Source organism: Podarcis erhardii, assembly GCF_964252035.2.
Source record: "Podarcis erhardii genome assembly, chromosome: 10".
In the NCBI taxonomy this organism is placed as follows: domain Eukaryota; kingdom Metazoa; phylum Chordata; class Lepidosauria; order Squamata; family Lacertidae; genus Podarcis; species Podarcis erhardii.
In genome coordinates, this window is record NC_138500.1 from 34,726,097 (window position 1) to 34,741,895 (window position 15,799).

The 15,799-nt window shown below is 44.0% G+C and overlaps 2 protein-coding genes and 1 long non-coding RNA gene across 5 annotated transcripts; 1 reads left to right on the plus strand and 2 right to left on the minus strand.

Moving 5' to 3' along the window:
• Positions 1 to 881: 881 nt before the first annotated feature.
• On the minus strand, positions 882 to 3,527 carry LOC309351083 (uncharacterized protein). Of its 2 annotated transcripts, XR_014160688.1 has the most exons (3): positions 2,423 to 3,527; positions 1,327 to 1,535; positions 882 to 1,235 (listed from the first exon to the last, which is right to left on the minus strand). XR_014160688.1 is itself a non-coding variant. In XM_081878427.1 (2 exons), the coding sequence occupies exons 1-2, from the start codon at positions 3,332 to 3,334 to the stop codon at positions 1,497 to 1,499; spliced, it is 951 nt and encodes a 316-aa protein (XP_081734553.1). In that variant the 5' UTR covers positions 3,335 to 3,527; the 3' UTR covers positions 882 to 1,496. The 2 variants fall into 2 exon arrangements, 1 of the variants encoding a protein (XP_081734553.1); XM_081878427.1 differs by having other exon boundaries at positions 882 to 1,535.
• An 835-nt stretch (positions 3,528 to 4,362) lies between these two features.
• LOC309351604 lies at positions 4,363 to 9,338 on the plus strand. Its single transcript, XR_014160924.1, has 2 exons — positions 4,363 to 4,739; positions 8,579 to 9,338. It is a non-coding gene; the product is annotated as an uncharacterized lncRNA (long non-coding RNA).
• POLR3H (RNA polymerase III subunit H) lies at positions 5,681 to 14,654 on the minus strand (the record flags this gene model as incomplete). 2 transcript variants are annotated; one of them, XR_014160923.1, is made up of 8 exons in its annotated part: positions 5,681 to 5,813; positions 6,003 to 7,613; positions 7,866 to 8,073; positions 9,064 to 9,127; positions 9,631 to 9,717; positions 11,927 to 12,023; positions 12,623 to 12,756; positions 14,447 to 14,654. XR_014160923.1 is itself a non-coding variant. In XM_081879389.1 (7 exons), the coding sequence occupies 7 exons, from the start codon at positions 14,652 to 14,654 to the stop codon at positions 7,560 to 7,562; spliced, it is 852 nt and encodes a 283-aa protein (XP_081735515.1). In that variant the 3' UTR covers positions 5,996 to 7,559. The 2 variants fall into 2 exon arrangements, 1 of the variants encoding a protein (XP_081735515.1); XM_081879389.1 differs by lacking the exon at positions 5,681 to 5,813 and having other exon boundaries at positions 5,996 to 7,613.
• Between the last annotated feature and the right edge of the window lie 1,145 nt (positions 14,655 to 15,799).

Sequence of the window (15,799 nt, forward strand, 5' to 3'; positions counted from 1 at the left end):
CCTAAATATACTTACTAGGGCGCAGGCCTCATTTAGCTTATGGGACTACCACTACAGAGTAAAAGATATATCCATAAGATCACCTTGCACAATAAAAAATTAAATATAAAATAATTTCTATTCACCACCACACACTCCTGAGTGCTTATATCCAAACTATCCCAGCAATATGGGAGACGAGCATATTAATCATTCTGAACCAGAAGGCAGCTGGACCATTGATCTTGTAATAGGTTGTCAATTCATGGTCTTTTAGAGACACAAGTAGAACAATATAAAGAAGAAAAAAGTGCTATGGATTTGCATTAATCTTGTTAAGCCAACATAATAAATAACTAACATGAGAAGGTATGAACACACAGTGAGGTATATAAGGGAACTTTTTTTTAAAAAAAGAAGAAGTGTTGTCTAACCTCAGTGTCAAGTAATCAGCTCAGTATATGAGCTGGCTTTCTTTATAGCAAATTTATACTGGGGGGTGTAGGAAATGCACTTTCCATAGCTCAGCATAAAGCAACTATCCTTTTCACAAGTGACAGTGCCTGCCACTCCTTATTCTAAATACAACTGTGAACTGAATAAAGTTCTTCCAAGCAACTGAATGTATCACATTAACATTTCCAGTGTTTGTAAATTAAACAACCAATACTGACCAGAAAATCTGTTTGATTTAAAATCTACTATCCCTTCAACTACATTTAGGTAGTATGCTGGAGAGTAACAGTGCAAGCCTATACATTTCTACTAGTAAGAGCCATTAGCTCCAGCGAGGCTCACTCAAGGTAAAATGTATATACTGAAACCCAGCCTGAAATATACTTGGAGTCGAGTGTGGATTTCGTGCTCTTTATTCAGCTCATAGTAGTGAGGAATGTCTCCTTTATATACATTATTTACACAATGGGTCCCACATGATTGCCTAATTCCGGGATTCTCCTGTAGGCCAATCAGGTTGCGAATTCACTTCCACCTGGAGTTGGATTAGGTGGCTCCTGCAGACCAATCAGACTGCTGCATTCTGGATCCTATTGTTCTAGGACCAATCGGACAGTGCCAATTCCATAGGGCGAGGCATCGCATGCTAGCACCACCGGCAGCCTCTCGCCAAAGTGTGCCAAGACCGGGTTTGAGACGAGCAAGTCCTTGACTGCCTGGAATGTGGCCTCCTGGTGCTGGCCCCACACCCAAGGGGCCTGCTTGTCCAGGAGTCTGTGTAGGGGCTCCGCTACCGCCACCTTATGGGGGAGGAAGGCATGGTAAAAGTTCAGTAGTCCCAAGAAGTTCAGTCTTGCCCTTGGGCACTGGGGCATCTCAAATGGCCCGTACCTTGTCCCCAGTCGGGTGGACCCCTTCTGCGTCCACTATAAATCCCAGAAAGTCCACCTGAGGCACTCCTGGTAGACACTTTTCCCGCTTCACCTTGAGACCCACAGTCTGGAAATGGTGCAGAAAGGTGCGGAGGCAGTCCTCAAACTCCTCTGGCATGGGCCCAGCAATCAACACATCATCGAAGAAGGGGGTGGTGCCAGGAATCCCTTTAAGGAGAGAGTCCATTAGATTTTGGAATATGCCTGGTGCCACGCTGACACCGAATTGCAGCCGCTTTACCTTGAACGCTCCTCTGTGCGTCACAATCGTCTGTGCCTCTGCTGTGGCCTCATCCACAGGCAGCTGTTGATAGGTTTGGGCCAAGTCCAGCTTGCCAAAAAATTTTGACCCAGCCAGGGTGGCGAGGACATGGCTGACCACTGGCACTGGGTATGCGTGGGCTGTGAGGGCCTTGTTTATGGTACATTTGTAGTCTGCGCAGATGTGGACCAAGCCATTAGGCTTGACGGGTGTGATGATCGGGGTTTCCCAGGGGGCATTAGGCATAGGCTCCAGCACTCCTTGCTCCACAAGCCAGTCCAATTCCTCGTCTATACGGGGTTTCAGGGCGAATGGGACCCGGCAGGCCTTGAGCCTCACAGGTCATACTGTGGGGGTCAAGCTGTAGGGCAATGGGGGGGGGAGTATACTGTCCCAATTTCCCATTGAAAACCCCCGGAAATTCCTTGCATATGCCGTCCACATCCACTTATAAGCTAGTGTGGTTCACCCCGGTGATGGCTAGCCCCAGTGGTCCAACCCATGCCAATCCCAGTAAGGTAATGTAGGGCCCCTTGACCACAAGCAAGTCCAATTGCCGCATACACCCTGAAGGTCCCCACCCCCATTGTGGGGACCTTGCGTTTCTGGCAGTCCCGGAGGGTGAATGGGGCCGGCCTGAGTTTGGGACCCCCACTAGGGCATAGTTTCTTTAAGGTCCTTGCCGAGATTATGGACAGAGTTGAATCCATGTCAAGCTCCATGTAGCACGGGGCCCCCTCTATCTGTACCTCTAAATAAATTTTCTCTATGTTGGGTGGGGCAACTGGTATACCTGGCAGTCTGTGATCTCTGTCGAGTTGCCTTGGTGTGTTGGGCCCCCGGGCCTGGGGTTTTTGGATTGGTCATCTGATGCCTGGCGTCGGGTGGGCTGAGCCCGACACACCTGGGCAATGTGTCCCAATTTTCTGCACTGCCTGCACTCTGCGTTGCGGAAACGGCAGGTCCTCCTCTCATGACTCTCCCCGCAGCTTGCGCAGTTCCCTCCTTCTCGTCGAAGCAGCCATGGTCTGTGCGCTGCTTGAGTGCGCCGCTGTACTCGGTGCACCTCCTCCCTGTCGGATCCTGAATCGTTGGTGAGGTCTTCGTGGTGGACCCTCAGTTGGGACGGCAGGCTTGGCCGTGCCTCTTGCGTCGACCTCTCGGCAGCTTCGGTTGCCAGGGCCTCCTCCAGCGCAACCTGGAACGTTAGGTCTTTCTTGGCGTAGAGGCGTCGTTGCAGCTTCTCATCCTTCAGGCCACCAACGAGGCGGTCACGAAGCATGTTTTCCAACTCTGAGAAGTTGCAGAACCGGGCGGCTTGGTGGAGTGAGGTCACAAACCCAGTTATGGTTTCCCCAGGGGCTTGCCGCTTTCCGTAGAAGGCATTTCGAAGAGCTACCACCGAGGGCTCTATCTCTCTGTCAATCCCTGTATGGGCCACCACCAAGGGCTGTGGTGAGAAGTGCCCCTTCAGCCGTTCCATTATTGTTTTGTAAGGAACAGTAGCAACGTCTTCAGGCGCAAGGAGAGCCCGGGCAATTTCGAACGTCTCCTCTCCGCAGACACTGAAGAATATCGCTCTCTTCTTGGCGTCTTCTTCGTTGGTGACCCCTTTGGCTTCTAGGAGGAAGGTGAAATGGGAGGCGTACGCTTCCCAGTCTCCGGATGCTGGGTTGAACGGCGAGAAGCTGCTTTTGGTTGCCATTCTGAGTTCCTTGGGTCCCGGAGCTGAAGCATGGATACACGGTGCAAGGCAGCCGTGTGGCACGTGGCGGTGCTGTGGTGCTCTGTGTGGTGGTCAGCTCAGCGGGATCCCACCTTTGTCGCCAGTGAAATATACTCAGAGTTGAGTGTGGATTTCATGCTCTTTATTCAGCTCATAGTAGTGAGAAATGAAAGTTCCCTTGAAATGTCTCCTTTATATACATTATTTACACAATGAGCCCCACGTGATTGGCTAATTCCGGGATTCTCCTGTAGGCCAATCAGGTTGCGGATTCACTTCCATCTGGAGTTGGATTGGGTGGCTCCTGTGGACCAATCAGACTGCTGCATTCTGAATCCTATTGTTCTAGGACCAATCAGACTGCTGCATTCTAAATCCTATTGTTCTAGGACCAATCAGACTGCTGTAATTTGGAACCTATTCAACTCAGTACATAACACAGCCTTAAAGTGTTATTCTAAAGTCTTATTCTTGAATACTTTTGAAACCTTCCCAAGCTACTTATTTTGGGCATGTGCTTGCCTTGCTATATTTAAATAAAACCACGATTGCTAATTCCGCCCGAAAGCAACATTGAAATCACACAGGCAGCAAAAATGTTTATTTTTAAATTAAGATAAGTTAACTGAAGAGAACGGCTTTGCCAAATATACGCTCGACTCCCAGAACCGAACGAGTACACTTCATCCTTTCCCACTACCCACCACGAGGCAGGCTGGGACTACACTTCCCAGCGTCCATTGCTTCTGGGTCCTCACATTCAGGATTAGCCAAGGCAGCATTACCTGGTTGTCATTGCGTCTGAAGCATTACGTTAGCACAGATTACGACTTTGTTTTGCGGCATAACAAGAGGAGTAGCTTCTGTCGTCTGAGGGAACCTTCTGAGAATCTGCAGCGGGGTCCCTCGAGCCTAAGAAAGTGACGCTTCTATACCGGCGTAACTTTGGCGCCTCTGCTGCTCTGGGGGCCTCTCATCGACGACGGCGCTTTATGAAACGTCACGTCGTTCCGGTTTTTCAAAATGGCCGCGGTGCCGGCGGCAGTTCGCGTCCTGGGAGTCGCTCCTGCCTATTGGGGGGGGGGGGGGGCTCCGGTCTCACTCACCTTTCCTTCGTAGGCTTGCTGGGCCGAGGCGCCCAAGGATTCTGCGATACTCCAAACTGGCCCCCGTTCGCATTCAAAATAAAGTTAAAAATGAAGCCAAGCAAGGTATGTCAACGCGGTCTCTTACCAAGACTTAAAATACATTATTTCGGAGACCAAGTATTACTACGGAGGCTCCAAGAACAGGAAACGCCTCGGCAAGGGGAGATTTCGAGCCAGTTTATTTGCTGGAAACAAGCTTTTGGAATGCCAAGAACTCGCTCCGACAACAACGTTGGGTAAACACGACTTGTTTCCAAGTGAGGGGTTGGGGGGAGCTGCAACCAACTAAAAGGTTTCCGCCATATTTTAGTATAGTAGATCAAATGCTAGCAATTCAGTTTTTGATATGGGAGCTATTGCTCCCCCCTCACGTGTTCTGTGCAAATTGCTGGGGTTTTTTAGACTAATGTATTGTGAATTAGATGTTATGAGTGCTTGTTATGAATTTTATGAGGCGCTTTACATTCCAATTTTATTTGGTTGGTGTCTTTCAATTTTTAATCTAGGCCATCTTGGAACAGCATTACTCAAGAATTGTGGCAGATTTACTAAAACACTGACTGGTCCAAAAATAGCGCACACACAAAGGTTATTTCTGCAGTCCTTTGAGCTGTTAATTTAACGCTGTCTTTTACTTGGTTTATGCTTATTTTATAATTTTTTGATTACTTTGTTACTTCGCTGGATGCATTGAAAAGTCATCCTGGAAATTTTCCACATTGTAGTGTGTTATATACAAGGGTTAAAATAAAAACTATGATTCTAATATTCTCTAAAAGTTCACTTATGGAATTCAAATGTGTCCTTCCAACGATGTGGAATAGAAGCAGTACAATGCTGTATAATCAGTGCAGGGGGCCCAACCCTCAACAATGCACTTCTTGAACTTCAGTCACATGACTCTCTGGTTCAGCAAGCATTTTAAAGCAGTGGCAGAGTTTATTTTTTAAATATATGATTTTTAAAAAATAGAAATTCTAATGATTAAACAATATATATTTTAAATGAAAAAATCATGTCTACTCAAAAGTCTTACTGATTTCAGTGGTGCTAACTCCAACATAATTGGTTATTGCCTAGAAGCCTGAGTGTATCTATTAATTAAGCTAGTTCAGATTCTATATTGAATGAGTCACAATAGAAAAGCCTTTGCTTTATGGCAAGAAAGAACAAGTGGTTATTTCTGGGGAACTTTATTTAGGTGCTTAAAAACTGTATTAAATTGGTTGATGTGTCATGTCAATATCACACAAAAAAATGTAAATTATTTTAGGCAGCACTATACAATAAAATAAGGGACATGGGTGGCACTGTGGTCTAAACCCACAGAGCCTAGGGCTTGCTGGTCAGAAGTTCGAATCCTCGCGATGGGGTGAGCTCCCATTGTTCAGTTCCAGCTCCTGCCCACCTAGCAGTTCGAAAGCACATCAAGTGCAAATAGATAAATAGAACGGTCAGGGGTACCTTTACCTTTACACAATAAAACAGAAGATTTAAACCAGTGCAAAGTTTATTGGAACTTCAGGTACCTCCATTTCAGGAGGCTTTCATTGAAAAGCAGTCAAAAACCTGATGGCATTGCCACTTCTCTGGCTGTATAGTTAACTCCTATATCCTTTATGACCAAAGCTGCTGTTCCAGCCATTATACACTAGCAATATTTATTAGAAAAACACTGGCTCTGCAGTAATCACCTTGCATAGGAACATCAGAAGCAGATGTCCTGCACAACCCTCAGTGGGTTACAACAGCATTAAAACCTCCAATCAAGGCTTTGAAGCAGGAACAGCCAAGGCAGAGCGGCTTCACCGGTGCACTCGTAAGCCAAATATCTTGCCATCAAGAAGCAGGCTCTATTCAAGTATGTTACCATTTAAGACATGCACGTCAAAAGCCCTTCTTAAAATGAAGAGCTATATTTATTACCTGATGCTCTGGTAGTCCTAACTTTGCTTTTCTCATTAGTGGTCCACATGTATAGTCTTAGGATGCTGTAGGAATGTTTTTATTGTGTATTGTGATCGTGTCTTTGTGTGCCTTTTGTACTGCTGCCCAATGTTCTATATTTTCCACTACAATGCAGTCAAAGACCAAAAACTGAATGGCCATTGTCTATGTTTGCACTCCTATTCAACGCCCAAGGAAGAATTATCTACTTCAAGATGTGAATATCTGCCTCCTTATACAGAAAGTCAACAAAAGTTGTTGAGTTTTGAGATGTCATTCACATCTACAGCAACTTGCATTGGAATTTTGTTCTGTAGAGGGAAAAAAGGCTATAATCCATGTACATTTCTAAGCTAAAAACAAACTCAAGCCACATGTTTTCATGGAAGACAGCAAGATTAAGAAGGGCAGCTAACAAGGTTTGTTTGCTCTCTAAACACTGCAGACTTACTAACCCCGTTATTAGAGTGTTCTGCAAGTACAGTGGCTCACTGAATTTGCCAGGGGTTAAGCAAATAGTTCGAAGATATTCAGGACCCATTGGAGGCAGCCTGATGGCTATATAGATTCAATTCTTACCCTTGCTCTAGCTTTACTAGTCTTCCTTATCAGTATGTGACTTTTAAAAGCCAGGGCATGAATTTCCTCCACTGTCAGAAACACCTCCATCCAAATGGGGAAAAGGAACAAGAGGGATTCAGTAAAATGACTGCAAGCTTTCATAACATCATTCCTCTCCACCTCTCAAATCGCTACTGGTTTCTTCTAGACTGAAGTTCTTCAAAGTTTCTTCTTGCATCTGCTTTAAACACAAGGCCTGTCTCAAATTTCTTCTAGGGTAGCAGATTCTTCTTAGGTTCTTGTACCCAGTTCTGCTAGGTAGAAAGATCAGAACCACCAGTTTGTTGACAGGGCCATGGTATGCAAATATTCTGTGTTGATGACATCACACTGCATGTTCCCACTCATCATCTACTTCAAAACTAGGGTAAAGTAGAAATAGAAACGCAGTGTTTCCATTCTGCAGTTGCTTTCTAAGGAGAGAAAAATGCACACACTGGCTTTTCCAATCTGGTAAATGCCCATCTTGTAGAAGTCTCTCCCTTTGGCTAACTGTTTGTCCACCAGGATAGGAGACCCAGACCAGGTTCACTGATAGATCCCTGCACAGAGAAAGAATATATGTTAGAATTTAGCACATGAAAATCTGGATTATCCATTTAATCTGCAGTATTCTCTGAATTCTGAGTTTTTCATTCTGAGGTCACTGAGAGATCCTCACATACCCTTTCCTCACAATTATAAATAGTTGAAAGAATAAGATCTACATCCTATCACCAAGGATGTGACTACTTTTAGGTAGTGAAAGGATATTTCAAAAGCCTATGTAGAAAGGAGTAGTGTTAAATAGTTACCACTAGTGTGTAAGGGGCTTCCTTCTTCTGCACCTCCTCTGTGGCACTAGAGGTGGAGGGCTCTGCAGAGCTCGGGCCTGTTGGGGATGTGTCAATGAAAGTTTCATCAACCACCCGGAAACGGATTTCCTCTCCTGTATCCATATACAGGTCATGGGCTCCTTCTTCAGTCTCATATTCCCAAACCCATACTTGTTCTGCTTCATCACTAGGCACATAGAGAGTTAAGGCAACAGTGCGATAAGAAGGCACAGAAGTTCAAATTCAAGTATGAAATTCCTTTTCTGAGATTGGCTCTCACAGCTTTTTAACGAAGTACAGTACAATTAAAATAAGCATACTAAATTAGATCACTCTCTACAGCAATGGAAAATTTTCTGCTGCTAATTATCCTAAATGCATTCTGGAAAAAGCATTTCGCTGTCCCCTGTGCAAGGTTTTCTCACAGAACACAGACCATGCTAGATCTGCTAATAAATGTCTCTTATGTTATGCAGCAAGAAATTTGAATTCAATCCAGCAACTAACCACAGGTCTCAGGATGGAAAGAAATAAGACATTTGATTTGGACTGCAGCTTCCCAAACCTTAACTGATCTCTTCCTATTAATGCCCTTCACACCACGGCCCTCAACCCAACTAATCTTTGGGTTGTATCCAATGTGCAAGTAGAAGGCAGCTTTGTGCAATGGATCTTTTTCTCTTCCCCAACAGTTTCCATAAAGCTTCCCTACAGAGTCTGGGGGCCCTGTCAAACATTGAAGGCTGCATCCATCCATGGCTACAGAGTTTGTGCCCTGGGAGGTTGCCCAAGATTAGGCGGAGGAATCTTGTTCCCTGCAACCCTGACCTCTTACACCTGCAGCACCAGATGACACAGCTCACAATGTCTGATAATTCATCTCTAAATGAGCTTTTTTTTGGGGGGGGCAGGGATGAGGGTAAATGAAAGATCCATTGTGAAAGTGTTGGATACACCCAGTTTTTCAAAAATTATATGGATGCTTTCTTGAGCTGTGGAATAGTGACTTAATGTTAATATTAGTCTAGCGTTAAATAACAGACAATCTGCTGGAACATTTTGCAACATACTCATAGGGGTTTTTGCATTAAGTAAAAACAGACTCCAGCTGAAGGGAAGTAGCTTTCATATTATACATCTTTAGACATCCAGCATCACGGAGCTGTTTAGAGGATACAACTTGGCAGGTTGCTGTAGGGATTCTGGAGGAATGATGATGTCATCAAAGAACCCAAGGGAAACTACAAAAAAGAAGTTCAGATTAATAAAGAAGCAAGATGGATGCAATGTGACTCCTAGAATTTAAGCTTTCCCCATGTCATCACCTAGTGGCATGTCCAATAAGGAATCTGAACCTATGTCCAGCATTCTTTCCGCTGTACTGTAAATTTAATAAATGCAGAATTGGAACATCCATCAGGACAATAAAGGAGAACAACTTTAAGCCTCAAATATGTTTTTCCACCTTTCGTTCTATATTGACTTATTTTTATTTATTTATTTTTCAGAAAAGAAACTGAGGATCAGTTCTTTTGGCAATGTTTTGCTGCTATTAAGGAGTGATTCCAAACATCTTAACCATAGTACTGTAACTTAAAACTCTATAGATAGAACAGTCTTCCTTTTGAGACATATCTACTGGTTATTTTGGTATAATATTCCATAATTCTAGACACCCACTGCAGTCCTACCCACAATATTCCTGTGATTATTTGGTGAATTACTAGTAAAAGTTAAAATTTACCCCGAACTCCTTCCAGACTGCAGCCTTTTATTACTCCAACTAGAATTTCATCCAGAAAGGGGTGAAACACAACATACCGAAAATGCACTGAAAAAGAAAAAGAAGCAACACAGTATGCTGCTTGAACAAGTCACGATTCACTCCCTCCCTATGCATCGCTACAATAACAATCCAATACAGTGGACACTTGGGTTGCGAACGTGATCTGCGCGGGAAGCACTTCCACAACCCACAGTGTCGGGTCTGCGTTGGTTGCGATTTGGCACTTCTGTGCATGCGCGGTGCACAACCCCAAATTGCGCAACCCGAAGCGTCTGTAACCCGAGGTATGACTGTACTAGCATTTTACTATTTACTAGTTTCTGGAAAAACTTGGCTAAATAATGAATGGGCTGAGCAGGCTCAAATGCAACCATACAGTGGTACTCCCATTTCAAGCCAAAACCTCCTAAGTTTCAGTGACTGTTCCTACAATCACCAAAGCAAGTGTGGCAAAATGTTTGTAGTTGTTGTTTAACAGAAGCATAAGGGTTTTGTCTCTTTAAATATAGGACATGGGCTCCAATGGGAAGGTGTAAATGCTGTAGTAAATGCAGGGCAGAACCCAAAAGACCCAAAACCATGATACTGGCAAAGCATGGGTGGGTGGAGTTGGCACTTCTGACCTTCTCTACTTGACAAAATCCAGTATCTACACTCAGACATGCACACACCTGGATGTACAAGTGGAGACACTCATGTTTAGGGGACTAAGAATTTCAAAATTGCCATGATCGCACATCATTAATTGCACTTCTCCATCTCCCCAAAACTGTCTGAGAAATCCTAAGGAAAACTATGCTTTCAATCTAGGCTTCCATGTCATTGCTCTAATGATGTGCATAGCATATCAGTCCAGTTTCTGGGCAGCTGTGTCAGCTTTTTGAGATTCTGCAAGCCTGGCAGACTGAAAATAGACTTGTTTTGATCGGTAACTAGAGCAAATAGGACAGTGCTGAGTGAACTGCAGCAGTAAGGGAAATGAAGATTAGAGTGGCCCTGTTTGCACCCAAGTGGTCTTTTAGATTTGTCTTGTCAGATATTAGATACACAAGATAAATGAAGGTCAAGACACCAGCAGTTTCTAGAGTGAACAACTGAAATACACACTGGAAAAAGTCTGTCAGTACCTTTCATTTTCCATAAGAAACTGATGAATAAAAAAAATAGCAAAGCAAGTCAAGGAAAAGGATAACAACAAGTGTCATTTATGCAGGAGCATAAAGGTACATATTATGCACACTGCAAGTAATATACTGTCACCATTCCATGATTGATAAATCCATCAGCATTCTAAAGGAGAACATTGTGATAAGCTGAGAATTTAAGACAGGGACCACCAACCTTTTTTGACCAATTGGCACATTTTGAATTTTGAGAGCCCTGTTGGCACTAGTTACAAAATGGCTGCCATGGAGGGACACGGCATAACACAACATGGCTGCCATGTGGTGCGTGGGTAAAACACCCCCGGCAGCCTCATGTTTACTATTGGAAATCAACTATATCTTGCTAGACCTGATAGTTGAGATGCAGCTTTTAAAGGCACAAGAACCCTGCTTTTCCAAATGTGAATCCGAAAACAAAGCCTAAGCCGCATCCGGCACCCACTTACTTGGGATTGTCCCATTGTAAACTTGCTTCCAAAGTTGGCATATACACCGTGGTACTGCAAGCTATTTATACCATGATTTTTAATGTGTGCCTGCACATCAGATCCTACACAGGAGATATGTATAAGCAATAGGCGTGACCAATAAATTGACCACCTGTCAAAGTGGCTCATGGAGGGCTGGTCACTTCTGGATCTGGTCGTACTGCTGAAGTTCCTCCCCAACCCTGCCATAGGTCAGCCTATCATATTTCTATTTCTCCAGCCTAGATCATCAATATCAACATGTAGAACAAGCCTACCTCCTTGAGAATATTGGCAATAGGTAAGCAAATGTGGTACTGCAGCATACCTAGTGTGTCACCACAACTCTCCTAAGGCATAGCAAGTTCTAAGGATTAAATGAAGTAAAAGGGACTTCCTCTGATTTCTGCCTATGAAGCAGTTCCCAAATGTATTTGCTACAGAAAGTATCTGCTGCTTTACCAGCAAAACGTAGATTCCCACATGAAGAAAATAGAGATCTTAAAGTACTGTAGTGCTGTCAACCCATGTTCATACTGCTTTAGGCACCTCTCAAATTTTGTGGTTGTCAACTCTCCTACCAATCCAAAGCGCTCATATTAAGAAGAATAAGAGGCAAACCTTTTGTATGTGATGCACCATCTCCTGGGAATATGTAGGAATCTTCCAGTTTTGTGATGTCGTAAAGGCAGATGCAGAGGCCAACATTATACACAACCTGTTTGGGGGTGGGGAAAACAAAATCCGGAGAGCAATAAATTCCAGCAACTAGAGGAAATGTGTTAAGCCTTCCTGAAACAATAAGCCAGAGTTCATGCACAAGGAAAGCTGTGCAGATGAACCAAACTGGTGAATTGATTCAAAATAATTGTTTAGCAGAAAATTATTTATACGTGCCAGCCTCAACTGGCAAAAGCAGTAGAGAAAGATGAGATAATTAAGAAGAAATTTGAGTGTGTTTCCTAAACGGATGCTCTACTTCCAGTTTCTACTTATTTTTTGCCTCCCATTTACTTTCCAGTCTTACACTACATTGCATCTCACTTGGATACTGAATTTAGACTGGTCAAAATCTGGTAGAGTTATTTTTCCATAGTTGTGCAAACTACTGTAGCCACTGCAATTACACCAGTTAAGCTATGTGATTTTGCATCATGCCTAGTATTACATGTGACATTATATTCTTTCATAACACTAAGCCACAGATGCTATTTTCAGTCAACAAACTGGTCTATTTCTAAAAATCTTCACATTTACAATAGTTGCCCATTAAAAAACTTTAGTCAGCCGTCATGGCCTACAACACGTAAGCTTTACCTTATTGGCTAACTTCTTATTCAACTCTTCAGTGATAGCATCATTAAGCTTCCTTTCAAACTGCCATGGAGGAATCCGCACAGTATCTGTCATCTCCACTAACACAAACATGGTAGCCAACAAGAGTAAAGTTCCTGAAAGAGGGAAAAAGAAGAGTCAGCAAGACAAATGTTCTTTTCTGCAATGATGGTTGTGACAGCAGGTGGTGACAGGAGGGGGAAAGATGCTGAAGTTTCTGTGACTCTGGTGGATCTTGTTCCATTGACCTAATCTGGTGTACATTTCAATTCCTTGTAAAAATCAATGGTTATTAAAGAATTTTGTAACCATTCTGAGCAAGCTAATTTGATTATGAATTACTGTATACCATCAGATTTTACTGTAGTTATTTTTAACAGATTTTTATTTGTCTATTTTCCAACCTTATTTGCTGGAAAATGTCTACTTTCTGCAGTGTGCTGAGAAATATACTATTTATCATAAAATAAGCCATGTTTTGTTACTTTAAGATACTTAATACCATTTTCTTAACACATGAACTCAAAAGTGGTATACTAAACAATACTGTCATAATTTAATAGGCTAAAATACATTCAATTATGCTGAGAATTAAAATGGCAAACACAGAACTCATATTTAAAGTACTAGGGCACATAAAAAGCTTTTCTAAAAAGGAAGGTTTTTAAAATATGCTCTAAGCTTATGAAGCATTCAAAAGCTTCTCGGGGAAAAGTTTCACAGGACAGAACCAGAACAGATCGTGTGAATAACATTGATCTTGATTTCATATCAGGATGTCTTTTTAAGACCAAAATTACAGTAACCGCAATAAAAGCCCTGAAGCTAGTGCAGGGGAGGAAAAGAGGGAGTGTGCTGGTGCAAGGCTTGATCTTGCCTTAATAACCTATTTTGTTAAGCAGAATTGTTATGTCCAAACTGGCCCTTGGAATCTCTTAAGATGTAATGACCATCAATTTGATAAGAAAAACATATTTAGGTAAAAAAAGAAGAACCACCATGGATTTCTGAGGTTAAACATTGGCGTGTATGCACTCATATCTCACAGGCCCACACACCAAATTCAAGTGCATCTATTTTATTTCCCCTGCAACATGCTCAGTTCTAAAGCCAGCATGTTTCCATGCTTGGAGTACTGGCCTAGGACTGTGGAGCTCTAGCTTCAAATCCTCACTGAGACATACAATTCACCAGATAATCATGGGTTAGCCATTCATTCTTAGCCTATCACCGTCACAGTGTTGCTGCGAGGATAAGGGGTGGTGGGAAAGAGGGAAGGCCCATGTATGTTGACCTAAGTCAGATAACGAATACTGTATCTGACTACAGACTGAGCATCGTGCACGTTTGGTTTTCCATTTCGTTGCACAGCACTAATTTGCAGAGTACCAATCTCGCTGTCGGAAAGGTAGAAACATCTACGGCCTGAAGCCATTTACTCTAAAATGCACCTTTTGCACTACAGAAGTGTAATCTGCCCGAATTTTCTCATAAAATGAGATGAAGTGCTTAGCACATGAAAACGCTAAGCAGAAGAATGGTGTGCTTGAAGGCTAAGGCTTACACGATCATGTGCATGAGGAAGGGAGCCCACTGAACCATGTGCGTGGCCGGGAGAAGAGCCGTCCTGGCTCTCCAGATCCTCCTCCTCCTCCCCCCTTTCTTCCCCGCTGTCAGAGGGATCCCCGGCACCCGCTAGCGGGCCGAGGCCGACGGAGGAGCGGCGGCCGAGGCCTGAAGACTCCCCTGCAAGCCTCCGCTCGCTCGCAGCAGCCGAGCAGCCCTTGCCTTCGCGGCTCTACTCACCCGCCTCGCGATCGCGGCTCCACGGCGACCAGCTATCCGAAGGCAGCGGCAAGGTCAGCGCTCCTGCTATCAGAAGACGGAGGGTCGCTGGCAACCGCGACCTTACACGGAAGATTGGACACCGTCTCCGGTCCACGCGACGCAGACCTTTGCTAGAGGAAAATGCTGTCTTGCTTTTGCCCGACGGCGCTTTATTGCGAGCGCGCATGCGCAAGAGCCCGTAGGGCCACGTGGAGGAAACAGGAAGCCGCTAGAAGGCGCGTGATGGCGGGTGCAAGTTGCAAGTTTGTGCTGTATAAAAAGCGTCCCCAGGTGCCGTCGCGCTTGTGAAGAGCCGCAGCCAAGATTTTTTGTTGGGGGGCGAGCAGAACTTCAGTTAGCTATGTATTTTTATTGATTTGGAGAGTGGGCAGCTGCCCCTCCTTCTCTACGCCCATGGCCGTACTTATCCTATATATTTTGGCCGCTTTGAATTTTGTCGTTTGCTGGTTGTTTTTTGTACAGTATTGCTATTTAACTAAACGCGAAGCGCGCCGGTGTATACACAAATATTTATAACGGACCAAAAAAAAAAAAAAAAACACACTTATTCTTTAGTCGCACTTTTATCTATTGCAGCATGCAGCCTCTCTTTGTCTCTACCCTCTGGTGTCAGGTTTTGGGTGCCAGCAAGACTTTTGATTGGTTTTGCGGCTTTCCCAGCTGTTCTTCAGAAAAGCTTCCGATGATTCAGCCGTCATCCTTCATACGAAAACACCCGCTTCTGGGTTTGTAAGTGTTGGCTGCTTTTCAACACGCCCCCCCCCCCGCCCAATGCAAAACAGGCGCCTCGTGTTCTCTAACTACATTAACATGGGTGCATTAACATCACCCACAACTGACATATTGGAGGAGTTAAAAACATTACACGCAAACACTTCCCAAGCTGATATGGGGATCAGGGACTTTGCCTTGCATAGAGCTGCAAATCAACCATCGAGGCTTCTGTTGCTACTTTCAGGTTGGGAAAAAAAAGTATAGAAATTACCTATAACCCCCTAAAGAAAGATAAAGGATGTAGCATTGTTTTTGTATGCAACTTCGCTGGTCCTTCTCTACCTCCAACTACGTTGAACGAAACCACCCTGAAACCAGTTGATAACAGCCCTTTGCAGTGCAATCCTATGCAAGTTTATTGAGAAGTAAATTCCACTGTGCATAATAGGCTGTACGACACTCTGGAACGAATTACCAGAGGTACCACTGTATTCCCTAGGAGGAGCGTTTAGTCTTAAAGGCTGCTTTTCCCTTTCCCGCCTTTCTACCAAAAAAAGAGCAAGAACCGCAATTCCCAGCATCCTTTGCTTCTGGGTC